Below are 22,261 nucleotides of genomic sequence, written 5' to 3'. Positions count from 1 at the left end.
AAATTATTTGACTCCAGTGTCAAATCAACCTTGGCTACAGATATAACACAGTGTCAGACTGCTTTCTGGGCTGAGATGAGAAACAGTCAATTTAACCTGATAATTTGAACCTTAAGGAGCCTTTGATAAGTAAATGAGGATGTAACACAAGATAGAAAAAAGTTTGTTATGAATCCAAGCTAATGTAGCACTCCCAGACATGGAGAACATGGTGCTCCAGAAGAAAAACCTCTCTGCAACCTGGATAAATACTTTCCTTCTTTCAACAGCTGAATAGAGAAGCAGCAGCTCAGCAATGCTGGGACTTGTCCTGCAGGTAAAGTGCTGTTGGTCCATTTAGTAGAAGTCTCGGTCACGGCAGGGGGGTAAAGCACCAAGACTGCTGATATTTTCAAATATCTTAGCAGCAGTAACCACACAGCAGCTTTTCTGCAAAATGAACAAAACAAGAATCCAGTTAATTCAGCAGTATACTTTTTTATTTGGTTAAGTGTTCTAGGACAACCACACGGTGGTTTCTTTGTGCATAAGGAAAAGAAAGCAGTGCTGAAGCTTCTTGCTTACAAAGGGTTCTTGCAGCCACCTTGTTTGTGAGATATACAATATTAAAAAGACAAGGCCTCTTTGTTAAGCGGAGAAATGGTCCTGGAGGTCTCTCTTGAAATGCAGCTACTCTGCTTTTTTGCCTCTTTTGTCATACAGATCACAGCATGAAAAGGCATGCTTCAAACCTCTCCATTTATTTGTGTTACCACTGCAAGCATTTATAATGCCAGGTCTAAATCAACTGGCACTCGAGTGTATTATTTTGGGTTGAATGTGGTAACCATACTACTTGCCTGATAAAAATAGCTAAAGGGATTCTTTAAAAACAAAGCCCTGCTATGACTTTAGATCCACTCATTAAGTAAACTCAAACGAACTCCAAAAAGAAAAACACATGCAGAGGAAATAACACTGCAAAAGCCAAAACCAGGTTTTCCTGCAGTTTAGATCATGGGTAGGTTACTATGTTACAAAGCTATAAAAAGTTTATTTAAAAATAATTTTGACTGCTGTTGGACAGTCAATTTATCTCAAAGTTGATTTTGGTTGTAACAGAAAATTGTGTGATACAGTGCTTCCTGCATTACAGAGGGAGAGTTTTCACCATTTGGTTGCTGTGCAGTTAGTGGCTTGAAATGGGAAATACAAACACTAGTTCTGTAACACGTCAGGAAAATCTGTTTAGAAAACTACTACGTAGAAGCATGAAGGTGAGTGGACCAAAGCTTCACATAACCTGTTCCAGCACCAGTGAAGTGGGGACGAATGCTGAGGATTACAAAGAGGTATTCATTCCCACTGGATTCCCACTGCAGAAGTTGATGCTCAGACATTACCATATCAGGAAGTTATGTGGCTTCAGAGAGCAAGTAGGATATAATAATGGTACCTTAGCTCTCATTGACCTCCAGTGTACCATGGAAAGGCAGCTTCAAGTCCCCAAGATAGCTCATTTAAAGATCATTAACTTCTGTATTACTACACTACACTGTATAAAATCTGTTCTAATTTTACTTAGTCAGAACAGAACAAAAATTTCAAACTCTCACAAAACACTCTTTTTTACATGTTTCTGGATAAAACATGTTGCAAACAAAAACCAGTACATCACGTGCCCTACCAAGCAGATGATGCACAATGGCAGCATTAAAAACTTGCTAGTGGTGAAAAGTGGACTACTTTTTATTTTGGCATCCTTGTTACTCATGACGCATGACTAATAGTAAGTGGTTTTACAGTGTGTGTGTTCTCAGCCTCATTCACATCTTGACCCTCCAGCAAGTTTTGCCCAGAGATGCCCCCAGAACCTTTGAGTGGTTCCCATGCTCCTTCAACAGAGGCACTAACTTCTGTGGTAGTTGGTAAAGGGGCTGTGGGAATTGGTGTACTGGTTTACGGAGATACTGTACTGCCTGAGGTAGCCTGATTTCAAAGTGGCTGAGTGAATATGCTTTGGTCAAAGACCAGAGACAGAACATGAGAGCAGACTTAAGTCTCCCTGATCCCCAGGGAAGGCAACCAAGCCAACCTGAGAACCACTAATGAAGTGTTTGTTAATGAAAGGGCAAAGACAGGGAGCCAGAAAAAAAGGACAGAGTGAGATGCTCTGTCAAAATTGTTTGGATTGCTACAGGCTAAAAAGGCAGAGAAATACCCTGCCAGAACTGGGTCCTCAAAAGTCCGGAGCAGCTTCTTTTAGGGGACACCTCACTTTCATTTCACTACAGTTAGTGGAGCTGCCCTGAGGGTCTGGCCCGTGCCTTTGCTAAAAAGTAATTACTTTTCATATTTCTACCCTTTTTAAACCATACTCCTAACCACAGCATGAAAACCTGAAAGCTTTCAACACTGAAAAATTATTGGGTGAAATCCTGCCCCAGGAGAGCCAGTGGGAGCATAACTATTCCCTCTAAAATGGCCAGGCTTTGCAGCACATATGGCTTCATATATATGATTTTCTTTCACATTGCTGTGACTTGGTATAAGTGATAGGGCCAGTTTACATTTTGAATGCTTTCCAAACAACAGCAGGGATGGTGTTGATGAACACAGTTTGGGCCATGCACTTTGGACTATGCAAGGTTTTCAGCTGCCCACTGATCCCTTCCGCAGGGGTACGGTAATTATGTCTGTCTGAAGAAACACTTGGGACACGAAACAAACCTTCTGTTTGGCAGCTCTTTCAGAGAGGTTATTGAGCTGGGGGTTCTTGGGACACACCTTTAGCCTTCTTCTAGGGGAAAAGAAAAACAAAAAAAGAAAGAAAGATGACATTATTAGAGCATTAGTTGAGGATTAATCACCTCTTACCTCTAGCTAAGGTAATGGCAGAACACCGCAACATCAGCATGTTTAGTGAAGCTATATTTGTAAAGCACAAGAAGTATGAACAAAAAATACGGGGGGAGGAGCTACAAAGGACGACAGGAGTTGTAAGGTTGCTATTAGGGTAGGGTTTCCCCAGAAGAAAAATGGTGATAGGAAGCAGCGCAGCAGGTAAGCAGCCTGTGTTTCTGTAGCATTTGGAAAAGACAGCCTGTTCTCCAAGTTGCAGAACCAGAGCTTCACTGGAGCCCTACTAAAGGAGTCAAACTGTATTCTATGAAACCCTCTAAAGAGATACTTACCTCTGACAAACTCTCTTATTTTTAGTGTGTATGCACACTTATAAATCTTCTAATAATCTCATGGGCATTGCTGTTCTGGGAGATTATCACAAAAACTAAATTTCAATGAAAATTATAATAATTTATTTGGTTGTTATTATTTCCCATTTTATATTACTTCTTGTTATCCTTACTCTGTATAACAGGAACATCTCTCAAGGACAGAGTTGTCAGGACACTACACAGTCCATCCTGCCCAGAACCCACACCATCTCATCAGCAGAGCTACTACTGCTTTCTTATCATCATAATCTTTGCTCTTATTTTAATATGATTATTCTATTAATTAATAATATGGTCTCTTAATTCTTAATGATGGCTGTAGTTCAAAAGGCACCTTGACATATACCTCCTAGGCAATACAGCAGTCATTTTATTTAACATAGATGTGCTTTACCTGCAAAGGAGGAAGTTAATTTCGCACTTCAAATGCTGTAAAAATTCTGAAACCTGCTTAAAATTATCCCCTCATGAACCACTGAACCACAGAGTGGACTCACCTAGATTCAGCCAACAGCAAGCTCATCAACAGTGTGAATCTCCCAAACTCACTGATTACTTAACAGAGGAATATTCAAAACAATTTAAAATCTTGTTGATCCTCCAACTTAGTCCAGTGGAATTGTTCGTGTGAACGAATGACTACTTCTTTTGTGTTAGCCACTAAGCTGGCTAGCCTCGAAAGGCAAGAAGGCACTTAAGTACAAAGATGTGCACTGGCTGAGGTTCCAGACTCTGTTGGGAAAGGTATCCCTTGGGAAGAGGTAGCATGAAATCTAACAGCACTCACAGGGGACTTCAGGAGAGCCTGAAAGGGTTTTCAAAGCATGAAGCAGAACGATCCCAGCTGGAAAACTCCTTTCATATGGTAATTAAGTGCTCATTTTTTAAATAGTCTCATTTTTTCTAAGAAATGGATCCACTCCGCAACACACAGCAACTGCATGACCATATATTTCTTCTCAGACATGCAAGAACTGATGAGCAAGGGTGAGCATGCAAATTGTAACAGCTAAATAAAAGTAAAGGGACACACGTGGCTCACAGCAGCAAGAAATACAGCAGCAAGGAGGACTCCAAAACAGATAAGAAAAATGTCAAAGCAAATAGTGATGTGGCAACACAAGAAGGCAACACCAGATCTACAATGCAAAAGGATATTTAAATTTAGGGACCTGGAGTCTGCAGTGGAGCTTGTGGTCTGATAACCATGGGTGTTTTAAGGCAGCAGTTGCACTTATTCTCCAGCTAAAGGAAAACCAGAATGCTATTAAGTGTTTCTCCTAGAATCTTACAATTTTCTCCTACAGGTCATGTGTTCTGCCATCATGCAATGCTGTCATTTCAGAACACTACGCCAGATGGCAGCTAATCCATAAAGTTAAGTTTGATTTCACAGCAAAAATAAACTCAGGTAACTTCAGATCATTTTATGGACATCAAGAACAACATAAATGAAGTGGCATTATAATATTCTTCGTGGACATTAAACACTTTGGTAAGTCGTGATAGTTCTGCAATGGAGCAGTACAAGTGATACAATTGTGACATAATGGCATGGAATACACATTTCAAAGATACAGGGATTATATACCATTTTTCTTTGATGAGAAGCTTTGAGATGAAATCTTTGGCCTGATCAGAAACATCTCGAAATTCCTCATCTTCAAAATCCCAGCTACAGGACAGGATATTGTTGAGGGTCTCATTGTCATTATCACCCAAAAAAGGAGACAATCCACTGAGGCTAAAGTAAAAAAAAAAATGTTCAATCCTTCTGTCTTTTCCCCTGCCTGTACACGATCTCCAGTGTGCCACCTAAGATTATTATTGCCTAAGAAAGTCTCCACACCATTCCCATTCTCTCTTCTATTTACATGTTTAAATAATCACCCTTCTTCCCTAACAAACCAAACATTACTGTCTTTCGTGGTAGGTCATATTTTCTAGACCTCTGATCACTTTTGCACATACCTGCTGGGAACTTACCAAGCAGTCTACATTATTCTGGAAGTGTGATGCTCAAACGCTCATGAGAAATGTGCAATGAAACAAAGAAGAAAAGTTCATGGCGATTGGAAAAGGGGAGAGATTACTGAATATGGAATTTGGAAAGAAGCCTACATTTTCTATTTTGGGTACAGATTTTGTCAACCTTCCAGTATAACAACAAATTTGGATGACTGACACAGTTCAACCCAGAAACAGCTTACAAAGCAGAGACTGAATCCTACTTACAGCATATAAGCAATGACTCCTACACTCCACATGTCTGTAGGAAAGGAGACAAACTCATAATTCACAACTTCAGGAGCAAGAAATTCTGGAGTCCCAAAGTTAACTCGAAGTTTTTCCCTGGGTTTATATCTAGGAAATGGAAACATTAACAGAGTACATAAATTATAGCTCTAATTAAAGTTGTATCTTAAGTTGTTGAACACTTAGAGGGATTTCAGAAGCATACAGGACATTCAGTAGGAAAACAAGGACAGACAGAGGTACAAAGTAAAAATAAATATACCCATATATAGAATGAAAAATGTTTGCAAGCTTTGTATTATACTTCAGGGCAAAACCCAACTGCTATACAAAAGAAGACATTCAGATTTCAAGGACTCCTCAGAGCAGCTGTTATCATCCTTTTGGGACTTCTCCATATTATAGATATGGAATTTTTAACCAGTAAATCCTTCACTGAGGTTATGGTACCTAATTAAACTAGAAAGTGATATAGCATGGGATATATTGTAACAGCCCTTGATGGTGTCTTACACTCTTTTTTGAAGAAGCTCTTAACATCGGAGACAAGAGACCAGACAAGATGTACCACTGGTTTTGTCCATTTTAGCTGTTCCAATCTACTTATGTGCATGCTCAGTTAGAATCATCCCTCTTTTAACCTTCTACCTGAAAAAAGGCTTCAGAACAAATCTTTTTTACTCAACTCCAAACATTTCTTATTAAAAGATATCCCTGGTTAAAAGAGCCACATTAAATTTGTCCGAATAACGGTAGGAGACCATTATGTATCTAATATGTCGTTGTAGAGATGTAATACTTTTTTCATTGTTTCCTAATTCTTTTACGATTAGCAAGAACACATGCACGTACCTTCTTGCCAATCCAAAATCAATAATTTTTATTTGATTTGCTGCTCGGTTCACACACAGGATATTCTCAGGCTGCCAAGAGAAACCAAAAAACACTTTAATGAGAAGCAAGTATGAAAAACTGGGCTTTTAGCAAACTGTAGGGAGAAAAACACTAAAAACACAGTAATCATCTCACAAGCACCTTTCGCTTTCCTCTGTGTTCAGATTTCTCTGCATGGGTACCCCCTGCCCCGCTATCACACAGCAGTTGGGGTCATGTGTTCTGTGCCTTGCAACTGCTTTTTCTTCTCCCTGTCCTTTCAGTTTGACATAAGGCAGCAGTTCAGATAAAGAACTCATTAGGGGGAGGGGGACAGAGAACGCAGACTTCCAAAGAGGGGTTTCAGGATGCTGGCACTGTGATTTTACAGACCTTAATAATCTGACACTGATTTAAAAAAAAAAAAAACAAAACAAACAAACAAACAAAAAACCACAAACCAAATTTGTTGGGGTTTGATGTTTACCTTACAGCTTTAAGTTTCTAAGCTCATGAATGTTCTGGCAGTAACCGTCTCATTGAACACTGATATATTAAGCTAGTCACATCAGCTTTATGCTTTTTTCAGATATTTTATCAAAAGGTAGGATTCACAGGTTGAATCTCTCTGGATTTTCATAGGGCCAAATGCTGTTCTTCACTTCCCTGGCAGGAATCCATCAACTTCCTAGAATTACTCCAAATTCATACAGAAGGGACTGAGAACAGAATTTGGCCAATTGTCTTTGAAATGTAAATACCTAAAATATAGTCTCATATTCACTGCCAGCAGTTTTATAGCTACTCCGTCTCGTTGAGTCCTCTTTGAAACAAAACAGCACTCAACACTTAAAACATTAGTTAACCTTTGTCACCATTACTAATTCATTTTACATGTAGGACTTTTAAACACCATAGGACTTTTAAACACCATATGTCCATAGTTTCTGAGGTCCTGGATGATTATGATCAGGGTGATTTTCTTTCAATTTTGAGCTTTCTTCCCTAAACTCATTTGTTACTGACAGCAATCTATGAACAAGCAAAACAGAAGGGAGAAGCCATAGCTGGCAAGCACATGAAAAGAGGTCTCTGGGAAGAATTTCTTGGACTGTATATGTATCTTTTTGTCAGCAGTTTGACCTCATATTAAAACTGTGCCATCTCCAAGAACATAATTAATGTGTCCCAAAGAACCATGCAATCTTCTACTTGACAGGTTTCTGGGTAACTGGATGTTTATAAAGAAAGACAGAAGTGAGTCTGGTCATTGATTAGGAGCTGAAGCAGGTCCCAACAAGCCTCTGCTCATTTGCTTAATCACTGCAATAATATATACACTAACAACATTAAAGATGTACTATATTAACTCAGTTATTACAAGCTAAAAACAGCAGCTGTAATAAAAATCTCACCAAAGAGAAAACTGTCTTGTGCACTTTTTGTTTCTTTTTGATTTGTTGCAAAGCTCAGGGATCACGAGGAAGCTTTAAAGCCAGTCATAAAACTAAAGACATCATCCTGTTTTATTCCTGCACTAAACTGAGGTAAGAAACAAGTCTATTATTTGATAAAAACTTGGGTTAAGGGAAAAAGAGCCAGCTCAAATGTACAGTCTAATGAAAAATACCTTTTCAACAAATGTTTTCTAAGGGCTGACAGTTAACCTTTAGCAGCCAACCAGAGTATGAATGTGCAATTGGTGGATTTGTTTCTAAAAAGAAGTAAGGGGACTTTTTGTGTATATAGTTGAATAGTTCCGATAACTAAGCAAGTACGTGGTAGAGAATCTGCCACCCTTCTCCGGGCTTTCAGCTGCACTAGCAGCTATTGCCCAACCCAACATAGATGTACTGTATTTTTTACATCAGCCACTGACTATTTTTATTTCTTTCATTTTAGCAAGTACATTTTAATGTATTTTACCTTAAGCTGGCTATCTATTGATGCCTTTTCATGACCATGACAGTGTAGTGTAGTCCTCAAAGATGTGCAGGGTTTCCACTGATCCTGAATGACCTTTGAATTTAGTTCCACTCACTCATGCTTTGTTTTCTGCATGGTTAAAAATGGGGCTAATTGCTACCCCATGGCTAACGTGTAAAACAGGGATCTTGTCCAGTTGAATTAAATAATATTTGCACAATATCTTGAAATCTAAATACCAAAATTGAAAATAGCAAGATATTTGTAGTCAGCTGCTGGCTTTCTGCAAAATCAGTCTGTGGAAAATTCAAGCACTATGAGGCTTGATGACATACATCCACAATTCTCATCTAATTTACTTACTCCTGTAGTAGTTTAACTGATCTCAATATGGTTAAAGTAAATACACATTAGTCTAAGGAAAGCAGAATAAGAACCTTTGTTGTTTCTGCCATGGAATCTGCTAAGCTGTATGGCCTACCATTAAGAATAAGAATTTCCACAGCTGTCATTGCACAAAACATACATCTCTACCTTGAGATCCAAATGAAGAATGTACATTTGGTGCATGTACTGAATTCCCTCGCAGATCTGTTTTATGAACAAGATAGTATCCATCTCTGTCAAATTGCAGTTTTCATCAATAATTCGGTCAAATAACTCTCCTCCTTCCACACTAACGAGAGAAAGACAATAAAGTGGTGACCAAGGCGAAATTCAATCCCATGCAGTTAGAGTAATACAGAATTTATGCTATTGACTATTTTAATCATTCACCGTCAAGTTGAGTAAGGTAGGTTTACAATATGAGCTTGTACTTTGATCTGAACTTTCTAAGAACTGGGTTCTGATGCATACTGACCTGAACTTTTTCAAGGTCTGAGAGTCCAGTCTCCCATCCATTGATAAGTATTGAAGTCTTGAAATTTGAAATATACACCACCTTGAATCATCATTTTGTACCAGTGAAATTAACAAAGTCACATGGAAAACCAAGACAACATGCTGAAGAATCTGCATTCAAATCCACGGTCTCCTCCCTCAGGGTTTAAGAGGGATGTGATCCAAAATTTCAATTTGAAACTATCTAAAGTGAACAAAAATGAGTTCTTGATTTCTCACCACATTTCAGAATGCCTCCAGCTTACCCATTCATAGCTACACAGACATTTACCTTTTGTGATATGCTAATCATGTAGACCAAATTCAGAGGGTTATCTGAGAATGTCCAGAATAGCCAAACTCACGTAACTTTGAACCTTCTGCTATGCCTTTCAATGTTTTAGTTATGCCCTTTTTGGCTTCCTTAAGACAATGTCTGCTTAACTTGACTTTAAGGCAGCTATTTTGTGCCTAATTAGTCTGATAACCCAGCACAAAAAAACAGGTTTATCCATTCAGGCACCCAGTATAAGGATTAGGCACAACACCTACAGCTGGCTCCTCTTCAGTGTAAGATGTCTTCTCATTTGCCTCACAGAATTGGAGACATTCTGAGAGGTTTGTTTCTCAGCTGACACAAATTAAAATTTGAAATTAAAGAGAAGATATGTAACGCAGCTCTATCTTCAAATGGAGCAGTGGCTTTACAGCACCAGGAATGTGGCACATCACTGAAAAAAATGCACAAATGGCTGCACGGGAAAACTTTTCTCTTAAATTCCGGGGTTTTTTTGTTCCTGAGAACATCTTTCATATGTTCTTTCCACCTGTAAGAAGCTCTATTTCTAATTTCAGGAGAAAGTAAGAAAGAAATGGACAATTCTAGCAAAAGTCGTAAAGGCAGAAAGGGAAAGAAAAGAACACACTTACTATTCCATGACTAGTACAATGTCATTTTTTGATTCAAAGGCATCATACAGCTGGATGAGGTTCACGTGATTCAGCTGGTTCATGACATTGATTTCATTCTTCACTTCATCCTGTAAAGAGTCATGAGTATTGTTATACAAGCCTTTTCTCTAAGAAGCTACATGAAACATGACATAGTTCGAAGCAGACATCTACATTCACTTCATGTTTTCACTCGTGCCAAGGTTTTCCTTTGATTGCTCCTGCAGTAGGAGATGTCAAGGCTATAGGAGCTACTAGACTGAACACAGAGCTTGAGTGGGGGACTGCTTCAGAAATAAGCTCTTTGTGGAGAAAAGGAAGGGGAGAGCCCACATGGACAAGTGGTGGGTTCACAGGGATGTAAAGAAAAAAAGAGAAGCAGAATAGGACTTGATTCAACCAGCTGTAGGTATACAAAATCAAGCTGTGTAAGAAAAGTCCAGGACGGTCCTCAAAATCTCCCTTTTCAGTCAGGGGAGAGAGACTGGTACCTCCATTCAGCCCAACTATTTTAGATGTGCAGTTTAGGATGGACTGAATCATTCTCTGGTGGTGCCAGCCTCTCTCCATTGACTGCAAGGGGATTCTTAGTGATCAGCTTGGCCACAGCTGTACCTTAGCAACCCCATTTAGCTGAGACAAATCCCACCCTTGAATGCCATTAATGACACCACTGTCACACAAAGGATGCCATGCATGTCTTTCCTGTGAAAGCAAGCCCCAGACGGCCATGAGGTTTGCAAAACAGGCCAGACTAATTCTTCTCATCTGTATTTATGTTGATGTCAGGAGCCCAGATCATGCCTGTTATCAGCATCCCTCACAGTGACATCAAGTCATTGCAGCAAAGGCTCCAGTATGGTTGGGAGGGAATACGCTATGTCACAGGCTTGACAAATGTTTTTACCATTAAAGAAGACACTAATAGAATTAACAGCAGAAAGCAAAAAAGGAAAGCCAAAGAAACACAAAGAGCTGAAAAGAAAGTTGGAAAAATTAAGATCGAAACAAAAAAAAAAAAGAGAAAACCCAAAAAGAGGACTTTGATGAGTTACTGGAAGTTCTGGAGGAGAAGGGAAATAGAACTAGAGCCAATGGTAATCCAGCAGGTCCTGTGAGTGTGATGGCTTGTGAGCCACTTGGCCATGATCTGTTGTGTAGCTGAAGAATAGCGTGGGATCCATTGGGGAGCAAAAGACTGGTATCACACTCTACCAACCTTCTGTTTAGGACCTTTCGCTTTTATAATTTTGGCTGCTAGCTTGAGACCTGTTGCTTTCTCTTCACATTTGTGCACTTGACCAAATCGACCTCTAGGGAAAAAGGAGAAAAAAATAATCATCCAGTGGTACTGGTGTCAGCCCTGAATGTAAATTGGGTTATAAACAACAGAAATTATCCTCTCCCTACTGGGTTCCATTTCAATTGCTCTATTGCTGCTGCTTTGCTGTGTACATTAGACTTGCTACTCATTTAGGCACACGAAAATCACACACTGTTCTAGATGATATTATCCCTCTTGTATGAATCACTATACTCACCTCATAAAATGCAATGACTAATCCTGGGGAAGTCAACATACTGTAAGGATAACTCACTTATGTGCACAATCAGCCCCTCTCCATCTCATTCTCCTCCAAGGGAGGGTTGTCATTTCATGATGAAACAAAGCCTTACCCAAGACCATGCTGCCATCAAAAATGACAATACCACTCTCTCCTAAACAATGTCAGCATGAGAGATCAAGTAACTACATGGCCTGTCAGATTAGCCTGCTGATATATCTGAAAACATACATGTGTATTCAGGGATAGGACCCACTGAGAGAAAGAAGGCTACAACATGTCTCTATATCCTGCTGGCTGCAATGTGAGGTAAAGTATTACAGTATCCTAGAAGGCCCATCATAAAGCCTGAGGGCAGCTGGCTGACCTAGAACAATACCAAATACAAGCCAAGTCTGCTGGTGCCAAACCCTAAGCCAAAATTCACTCACACAGTAAAATCAGCCTCCTGATTTCATCCCTCTCTAAAGCACTGTTAGAGCTTAGACTTTCGTGACTTCGTCTCTAGTGAGGCATGTTGCTTCCATTCACCTCCCGGGGTGCTTGGCTGTAAACTTGTGCCTTGCTTTCCATGTTGATTGGGTTCACCTGACTTACCCTCCCAGGATTTCATTCTCGCTGACATTATAATAACTGCTGATCCCCACCCTTTTGGCTGAGACAATCCGGTGATCAAATGGTGCTGGTGGAGTAGGACTATCATCTACAAAAGACAAAACAAACAGATAGCATGAGTGGTCATATGCAGCACTTGTCTATCTCATATTTTAGTCCCTCCTTTCCCCAGCCAAGCTCATTTAAGAACTGAATACACCTACTATAAGTTTTATAGATAGGTCTTTCGCTGTTATTTAAGAAGGATTTTATTCCAGGAGCTCTGGCTCAGAAAACAGGGTGTTGCTGGGGAGCTACACTACTAAGATAAGGACTCTTTTATTAACATCTTCTGCACAACAGTAGCAAGAGGCAAAGTGAAGACCACTAGACTAAACCAAAGTAGCTTCATGCCCACAAAGGGCCTCAGCAATTTGTTTGGAAGGAATTCAGCTTTTTCTCTGTTTCTCTGTTTTTTTTTTCCTCAGGAACTGTTAATAGGTGAGTATGTACTGTAACTCTCCAGTGGGGTAGGAAGAGAGACTGAGCTCTCCCCTAGGCCCAGCTCAAAGATGCTATTTCTCAGCTTTTGCTGTTCACAGTGAGGAATCCCCTTCTCTACTGATTGACACAACTTGTCATTCTCCGCAGTGTGGTCATCACCTTTAAAGATCACATTTAGAGCTTGTGCACATGAGGGAGTTTCACCCTGGCAGGTAGCACCTGGGATTTCCAGTATGGCTCAGGACCCGGTGTGGTAGGACACATGGTAACTGTCACATGCTGCTCTGAAGAATTTCTGTCCTTAAAAAAAGATGGCAGATAAAAGGTAAAGAGGGGCACAGAGAAGGGATGGGTTCCCAACACCACATTGCAGCAGCTATGGAGTTTCAGCACAAATGCAGGTCTCCGGTAATACTGTCCAGACCTCCACATGCTGGACCTTTCTGCCGTCCTAATGTCAAAATCCCTGCTGGAGACCAGCCCTGCATGCCTAATTTCTCTTTGGATTTTTTGCAGGGTGTTGTGACTTCAATTTCATACCCACGTTGTTTTTCGTTTGATTGATATTCCCGAGAGTGACCTTTGGCTGACCAAGGTGAGAAATACTTCTTCAACTGGTTTGGAGAGCTAGAGCCCCAGCATTTCAACATGAGCTCTCTGGTTTGGAATGCAGGCTCCCTTTTGTGTGAGGCTTATTGAGCAATTTTAAAACTGCAGTGAAAATGATTAAAAACACAAACAAAAAAAACCCATGACAGCATGTAGCTGGCAGGAACACTTTGGTCCTTAATGTAGCAGTAGATTGTCCTTATTCACAGTGAATGTCCACTTTTCCAGGACACCAGCTGCGTACCTAGATTTTTTTTTCTGACAGTGTTAATAACTTACACGGTCAGGAAGTTAGTTCATGGTCAAGGAATTGTGAAAAGTTGGGGCTTCTGGAAGTTTGCCACCTACTTGGGATTCTGCAGAGTTTGAATTGTACATCCTTAAGTATGGGCCTTTGCGTGTTACCAAGACTCAAAAAATGCCAAGAAAGTCTCTACTCTAAAGGCAGAATTTGACTCTAACAACACAAACTCCAAAGGTCCCAGCATGTAAGTGATAGAAGAAAATGTCTTTCTGAAAGCTCAGCTCCCAAATGTTACCAAACTTTGGGCAAGGAAGTGTTCTTTTAAAGAAACCAGAGTGCCTCTTTAAAATTATGCCTAAGTTTTAGCCTTCAAGATTTTCCCAGTGACAGACCCTCTATTTTTCTTTTCCTGCACACTAGAGGGGATTTCTCCCTATTCAAGAATGACCTCCCATTACAGATCAAAGATGATCCAAGAGAGACACTCTAAACTTAATATCATCCCTAACAATCTACCAGAGCTCACGACAGGTTATAGAGTTTAAAGTTTTAGTACACTATCTCCTGTTGCCTGCTACAAGAGCCTAGCACAAACATTTAATAAATGTTTCCCTTTCCCACTGTCCCCTCATTCCCAAAGCAAAGAAATTCATTCTGAGTCCTATGCATGCACATGCACACACATATCTTCAAATCCTTCAGGCCATCCTCTCATGTGTCATCATTTCATACAGGATATGGCACTGAAATTCTCAAGCTGGAGGTCTAATATTAGAAATCTCTGCTTCACCCTAGTACGCACTGCTTCAGAGTTCAGTGCCTGAGCACCATTTCACTGACTGTTCAACAGCATCAGTCAGGCTTCCACAGAAAAATCAGTATTTCTTTATTTTACAGGCTGCAGTTGTTCTCACTTCAGATTGCAATGGTATGAATATGAGCAAGCTAGTTTTATAGGCTACGTCCAGAGCATTGCAGATTCTGTGTTAACACATGTTCTCAGCACTTCCCCAGGTCAACCAATTTTGCCACACGATATAATTTCTCCCACCGCTCTATACTTTGGAGTTTTAGCTCTGTTCTTAAAACGGAAAGAGGATAGTGTTAGTGGACTAGTTGTGGCAGAAGCAAATTATTTGCAACTAATTTCTGCCAGAACAGAAACCTAAAATATGGAAGCAAACAGAACCGTGTTATTTCCCACCAGCTTAGGATGTGGCCCATGAACAACTGCTTCCCATCAGAGCTACCATGCACACCTTTTCCCCCTACTAATTACAATCATGAAACCAGTATCTTCTATGGATGTCTCTCTCGGATTGTCACTGTGATACCAGTGGAATCAAATGTTTTGCCTTTAGGAATACTTCCTGTAAGAGCTTTTTTTAGTTTTACATATGCCATCAGCATTTTCTGCATCCAGCCTGCTCTTTTTGTTGTCATCTTTGATTAGGCCTTCAACCATTCACTCGATTCTTATTGCTAGCACTATGGTCAAATTGGCAGGTCTGCTCAGTGACTGAACTATAATTTCCTGTACCTTTTTCGCAGCCTTTACACCTGCAAGGACAAAACATGGCATTAGAGCAGTGTACACCTAAAGCAGAGCAAATTTAGAAACATAGGTGAAAAATGCCCATACATATATCGCATTTAAATAACATTAGATTATTTTTGCTTCATGCTGTAAAATAAACTGTTTTAATATTCACTTTGAGAAATAAAAATGACCCCTAAGTTAATCATGACAGCAAAATATTTCTCCATTACTGAAATCCTCCCTTGAGTTCTTCTAATTTAACATTCGGCTATCAATCTCACCTTTAAACCAATGGGAGAGCATTGGGATTTCACTTTGTTCATATAGGTTCCTGAATGCTTAAACTGATTTATCCCTGAAGGGCTATATATCAATGCAGCAAAGAAAAGATTACAGTTAACAAATTTATCAGTAAAATTGCCTGGGGAAAGTTTCACAGTTTCATGTTATCACTTAAGTTACTACATTTTGCACTAACTTAATTCCCAATTGGTACATGGCCTAATCTAACCTTACTTTGCTCATAGGTTATATGATGTTGCGGTATATAAACATAACAATGGGAGAATTCATCCTCAGAGATGAAGAATAGCCTAATATAATTCCCATGTTCCTAACCTATTTCCCAAGCAAACAACCAGAGCACACTGCTAGTACCATGTATGATAGATTGTTTGCCTGTCTTTTTTAAGGGTACAAGTTCAGCTTAGAGCTCAGATCAGAGAGATAAACTCATTTTACACTTTTGTATTGGGCTGGATTTTCAGCAATATTTATATTAACCAGCCACTTTGACTTGAAACTTGAACTACACATTTTTCTAAAGCATGTGTCTCGTAAGAATGTGCAGCCTGAGCTTCAGACCTTACCTTCCCTCTGGTGCCTCTGGATCATGGCTTTGTCCTGCCTCATCTTCATTTTGGGAAGGAGCTGGTGGTTCCTCAGCTTCTTTTTCACTCTTATCAGCATTTCCCTCCCCTTCACTCTCCCTCTCCTCTTGTCTTTCATCTCCAGACACCTGATGTTCCTCCTTCCTCTCCCCATCTCCGGGGGACTCACTGTCTATCTTCTGCCCAGTTATCCTTTGACAAGCATCATCCTCAGCATCTTCTTCTTGTTGCTTTTCTGTAGTGAAGGATTTCTGAACAGAGCTTCTACTGTATTTGTAACAGCTTTTGAAAGCCAAACTTTCTACTTTCTCCTCTGGCCCTTCAGTATGAAATTTGGGAGGATGCATTTGAAGCAGAACAGAACTTTCCCTCTCAGCATTTTCCTTGTTGAGCTTAACAACTTCTTCCAGAGAGCAGGACTGGCTCTTCTGGATGGCCCCCTCTGTAAGTAAACAGATTACCAAAGAATCTGTCAGTAATTCTCTGAGAGTCAGTAACAATATTAAAGTAATTTGCACACTTAGCATAACTTCTGTTTCATTTTGAACTAGGCATTTGCTTTCCTCTCCCACTTTCAAGGTCAGTGTAAATGTCTCCTAAGCAAGAACAGAGTACTTCTTTAAAACAGGGATATCATGGGTCACAAACTCTTCCTTTCAGACACAGCACTGGAGAACATTTTTCTCACTCAAATTTATTGTCAGCCAAGTCAAGGTTAATAAACTCCTCATGCTAAGCACTTTTTTGAGCGGTTTGCCACCATGTGCACAGGCACGCAAAAAGTAGGTTGATGTCGCTTGGATAATTCTCACTTATGCTGATGGGTGCACACGTAACCCAATCAACTTCACTGGAGCTGCTCAGGAGACTAATAGCTATTTCTGTGCAGTTGTACCCTTAGGAACTAGAAACTAATCAGAAGAAAAATATTCTAACCTGTTGAATCTGGTGGCTTCTTCTCTTTTGTTCCCGTCTCATTCAAATGTGACTTCTCTTTGATGACCTGTGGAGAAGGCAATTGATGTGTTAGTGTATACAGTATTCATGTTGTATTGTTCCTCATGAAATTGCAGCCTGATTTTTTTGGTCAAATCCAAGTACTCTGTGCTCTAACTCATGCTTTTCCTATAAATGGTGGTCCTTATTTTAATCACTACCAAGCTGATCAGATTGGTACCAATGTTAAGCAAGAGAAATGATCTCAGTTGTAATAAACATCAGTGTTGGCATAAACACAGTTCAGAGAAGATCAGGATTGAGCCTCAGAGACTAGAAGAAAAAAACATCCAGAAATGAGCTCTTGCCCTTCACTAGCTTTTGCTGTTAAAAACTAGGTTAGTTAAACCAAAGCTAGGAATATTTAATATTGTAGTAAAATGTTCAGTAACAGTGTTACAGACAGATTTCAAAAAGTTTTTTGCTGTTAATCAACATCTGGTAACAGCATTTTTAATGATCCAATAATTTACTACAGGCTGATCGAAACAGTTACCAGGAATCAGAACGTATAAACCATAATGTCAGCTTTGTAGCATTCTCTTATCCACATTTTACAATGTTACAGTGACATCTAGAGGTGCTTTATACCAGGCCAGCTCCTCATAAAACCTCTGCTATTACTGTTACCTTTATGGCTATTTACTCATATTCCTATGCTGTTCGCTCAGTGTGTTTTTTCATTGGCCACTCCTAGACTTGCAGTAGGATGGTGATCACAGTAGACCACGGTGTCTGCTGTTGCTCACTGCTCCTTATCTACCTGCCTTCTTCCTCTCACAGTACTATGAAACTGGCACTATCATTATTCATAATAGATCCACAGGGTGTGAAAAATCCAGACACCTCCAAATATTTTCCAGAGAAACTCCTTTCAGTCTTTGAGCTACCAGCTGAAGCAGTGTAATAGATATTTCAACAAAATATACAGGGCCAGGCACTTAATTTTGAGTATCTTAATCATGCAAGCAGTCCCACTGCTTATTCTTACTATACTCTGGGCATGAATCAGTCCCATTACTAACCATTTGTTCTGGTAAGCCCTCTGCATTTTTCATGCTTTATTTTTTTGGTTTTAATTTCATCAGGCTATCTAGAAAATAGGCGTGAAATTAAAGCAATGTGTATCTACTATAAACATTGAGATCAAGGGAAAGGAAACTCCATGAGAAGCAAAAAGAGTTGAGAAAATCTGGATGAAACTGCATGAAAGGATTTCAGCAGGACTTGTTCAGAAAAACTTGATCTGCAAGGGACGAAGAAACTGTAATATGAGCATAAGAACTGAGACTGACAACTATTTGGGATGCAGTTGGTACCAGGAAATTGCAAGCTACAAAATGAAAAAGGCCTAAATACAACTAGGTAAGTACCCTTGAAATATAAATTGGAGCCTTGTTCACATGGAACCTAAATATAAATGTCATGATTCCAGATGGATCGCAGAGAATCAATCAATGCTCACTCTGGTTTTTTTAATGGTGAAAAGCACTAAAAGAAGTAGGGAAAAGCCTCGGACTTACTCATTCTGCAATGTGACCGCAATTCGTAATGCAACTGGATTCCTGTAAGTATGTCAACCTCACTGTACCACTGAGGACATCAGCTCTGATCAAATACAGTCAGCTGAGCAAATAAGCAGAGAAACGGCTTCGGAGCTCTTTGATGCATGGGTCCAGATTTCACTTCTGCATTCAGAATTAGTTGCAGACATACAGCTCTTCCTACTAAATATTGCTGTAGTTTGCAGGTGTGAAATACAGAAGCCAGCTTTTGAAAATCCATCTAGTGGAACACTGGATGATGCCAAATTCCTGAAACTGCCCTGGTGTTACATGAATTACTACAGTGTTTATTCAAGCACCATTTCTGATCTCTTACATTTTAACAGCAGATGAGGAGCTCATACTAATTTAAATGAGGGAAAAAAAAAGAAAATAATACAAATGAAACATTTACTGGTATCTTTCAGAATCAAGAAATGTAGCTATTTGCAATAAATATAGGGTCAGTAGTGCACTAGAATTAAGAAATACAAATATAAGGACTAGATATTGGACTATTTGTAGACACATGAGTAGTCCATACATGAGCATCCCAGTTTTCTCCATGTTTTCCTATTTGTAGCAACATGTGACTTCAACTTGTCAAATCTTGACCTGGCAATAAAACCACAAACTTCAGCTCATTATTTTTTCCCCGTAAAGGGTGGGATTGTGCTATGTTCTCTGGAGCTGATGGAAGTCAATGCGTCCCTCCTGGCTGGCTGCACAGTGCAGGAGGCACAAAGACCGGGGTATGGACCCCCACAGTGTCCAACCCCGAGGCAGTCAAGCCAGCTGCTCCGAGAGCCCACAGGTCATGAGCACCCAAGGCCATCACACTCTTTTGAAAATCTTATCTGAAAGGTATGGTGGTTTGTTAATGACATCCATCCCACCTGACTACTCTTCATAACACTCCTCTTCCTTAAGTCTGTTAGCAGTGCTCTCTTAAGAGTCTTGTTAACTTAATCCCTAATGGGATTTTATTTATTTATGTATTATTTTCCCTGAACTTCGGTTACATTTGACTTTTTCCAGTCTGTAATTTCTAAAATTATAGGAATCAATATTTCTTAACAGAAATTATGTCTCCACCTTATTTTTCCCCTTTCTTTAATGACTCGAATATGCACAATGAGGTTAATGGCACCACAGTCATTTTCCCTACTCATACAATCCAAAAGCTTTCAATGAAGTTTTCATTTTAATTCCACATAAGGTTAAATATGAAAGGTTGCATTGTGACCCTGCAAAATATACCAAAGCAAAAAGGTGTTTGTACCTACACAAGTTGGTATTGTGTCTTCAAAAATACATTTTCCAGAATTAAACATATTCTTTCATACAGAGTATTGCTAGACCCTAAGTAATAGAGACAGAATAAAAGCCCATGTGATAGTAACAGAATAATGCGAGATACTCCAGAGGCTAAAACTTCAGTATAGACCAATGGAAAAAAAAACACTTTCAGAAATTACTTAAATTTACTTTAGAAACCTGCAGAAATTAAGCAATAAGCAATGATATATATAAGTATTATATATTTTAACAGAAATTTCAAATGCAGCAAGAAATTAATGTTTTTTTATAGACATCTGACTCCTTTTTAATGAGCTGTACTTAGTTAAATTCCTTCTTTACACTGTAGCAGTCCTACCCTTGGAATGTTTTCCTAGCTAACTTTCAAATTCTTTTTATTCACCTAATAAAACTCTTTGATTTTTTTTTTTCCTACTGCAAAATTTTTTGTAATGAATGGCCTCATGAAGCAGCCCCAACCTTTTAGTTAGAGGACCTTTATCACCCCATCACATTCATTTGATGTCAAGACATTACTCTCAACTTCAATCAGCTGATACCAAGACACAAAACTTTGCATATGCCTAAACCATATGTCTTAGTGTCTCTTTCTCATGTTCTTAGGACACTTTGCAGAGCTTTATTATGGCAAGATATCCTGGTTTTGTCTAAGACCTGATCACCATCCATTTATCAACATGATTAAGTTACTTGAGCTTTGCGATGAATTCATTTCACTAACAGCCAGAAATCAGCCATGGGTGTTGCCACCTGAGCATGGTACTGTGGACATTGCCAGTATCTCCACATTGGTACGTGAGAGAATGCATCACATATGACAGAGACCTTGGGGCAACAGCATGTGTGATGATGCCTCCTGTGCTACACCCCAAAGCTAGAATCCATCCCCTCCTTCTCTTTTGTGTTCCTCTTCAATACACACTCTTTTTCCCCCCAGCAATATAAAGTATTCAGTGAATATTTCTGATACAAACTTATAAATAATATAAAATGTACACATAGGAATTCTACTTTTACTGGCAGGCGGTACATCTGCTTCCGTGACACTATTTTTTGCTACACTACACAAACTGCTGGCACCTTCAGGCAAAGATTTTGACTCTTCCATAATCTTTATAGAGCTCCTTGAATTAGATAAAGAAATCATTCTTCTGTATAAACCAAACTCAAGTCACAAGTACCTTTTAATCACACACAAAAATAACCACTGAGCCATGAGAATCGTGATTCCCCCACTAGGAAATACAAGAGAATTTCTTCTATATGTGACCTGCTGCCTTGAAAATACATCGGTAATGAGGTAACAACCTCTGCATACTAACACATACTACACATACTAAATACTGAAAAATCCCTTGGAATAACACCATCCTAGGTGAGAAGTTGAATATCAGTCAAGCCAAAGCTTTGTCCATTCCCCACTTCCATTTTCCGACTTCCCACCCGCTGCACTATTTCAAATGGATGCTTCCTCCTGACAGGCTGTTCTCACAACAGGGAGTCTTACACTGAAGAGTAGGAGAGGCTTTCAAGCAACGAGGCTCCTGATGGAGCCCATGGCCTCAAGCGTGCCATCTGCTATGGTGAAGACACAGCATATTGTACTAACAGTAACAGGCTGCTTTTAAATATCTTTACTTTTGCCTTGAGGTCTAGTCACTGTCATTTAACAGAGTCAGAATCAGGCATAAGAAGAGCTTTGGAGGTAGATTTTTTAACTCCAATTGATTGGTATAATTCTAATGTCCCTGGAATACATGGAGGCCTGTAATAATGGCCAACAAATCTGAGGCTACCAATCCACCTCCTAAGACCAGAGCATTCAGCATTACCTGGCTTTGATACATGTCCTTTCACTGCATCTGGGAAATCAACTCGACCTGTTACTATCACTTTTGGGTTTCTCACCTGAACGAATCAGGGGCAACATCAGGCAAGCACAACCACTGGAGACTCTGGCTGCTTGTCTTACCAACATATTGGACAGCCTCACATCTGCCCCTTCTCTATACTGCTCAATGCCCTCACATGTGTGATGACTGACAGGGTCCCATGTACTTCACAGGTGCACATGTGCCTCATATGCACCCGTGCAGAACCCCAAATTTTTCTAGGTGCTATTCTCCATGTTTTCCCCATTATCATTAAAGGGCTCATCCTCTAACATGTGTTCCACTATTGTCACAGTGTGAGAAAGGAGGAAAAAATCCAGCTTAAAAGCTAAATCAGTGGCAGATCTTTTTAACTGCGGGCATAAACCACCCATCTGTCAAACTACTCAGGCAATTTTTTGCTACAATATCAGTTAAGTAGCCTCATTGTTATGAGAGTATTTCGCAGCTCTACTAACGT

The 22,261-nt window shown here is 39.7% G+C and overlaps 1 protein-coding gene across 1 annotated transcript in view; it reads right to left on the bottom strand.

Moving 5' to 3' along the window:
• Window positions 1-336: 336 nt before the first annotated feature.
• The window catches only part of MYLK4 (myosin light chain kinase family member 4), a 66,278-nt gene continuing 44,353 nt past the window's right edge, over window positions 337-22,261 (bottom strand). The window contains exons 4-15 of the mRNA XM_059815660.1: window positions 19,486-19,520; window positions 14,362-14,384; window positions 12,266-12,364; window positions 11,323-11,416; window positions 10,083-10,192; window positions 8,805-8,946; window positions 6,324-6,394; window positions 5,451-5,579; window positions 4,807-4,959; window positions 4,359-4,460; window positions 2,710-2,779; window positions 337-429 (exon numbers count right to left, since the gene is read on the bottom strand). Of these exons, the coding sequence (XP_059671643.1) occupies window positions 337-429; window positions 2,710-2,779; window positions 4,359-4,460; window positions 4,807-4,959; window positions 5,451-5,579; window positions 6,324-6,394; window positions 8,805-8,946; window positions 10,083-10,192; window positions 11,323-11,416; window positions 12,266-12,364; window positions 14,362-14,384; window positions 19,486-19,520 (1,121 nt within the window). The remainder of the gene's footprint in view (window positions 430-2,709; window positions 2,780-4,358; window positions 4,461-4,806; window positions 4,960-5,450; window positions 5,580-6,323; window positions 6,395-8,804; window positions 8,947-10,082; window positions 10,193-11,322; window positions 11,417-12,265; window positions 12,365-14,361; window positions 14,385-19,485; window positions 19,521-22,261) is intronic.

Source organism: Gavia stellata, chromosome 3, assembly GCF_030936135.1.
Source record: "Gavia stellata isolate bGavSte3 chromosome 3, bGavSte3.hap2, whole genome shotgun sequence".
In the NCBI taxonomy this organism is placed as follows: Eukaryota; Metazoa; Chordata; class Aves; order Gaviiformes; family Gaviidae; genus Gavia; species Gavia stellata.
The sequence above is the reverse complement of the archived record's forward strand: the minus strand, read 5'-3'. Positions and strand labels throughout refer to the sequence as shown.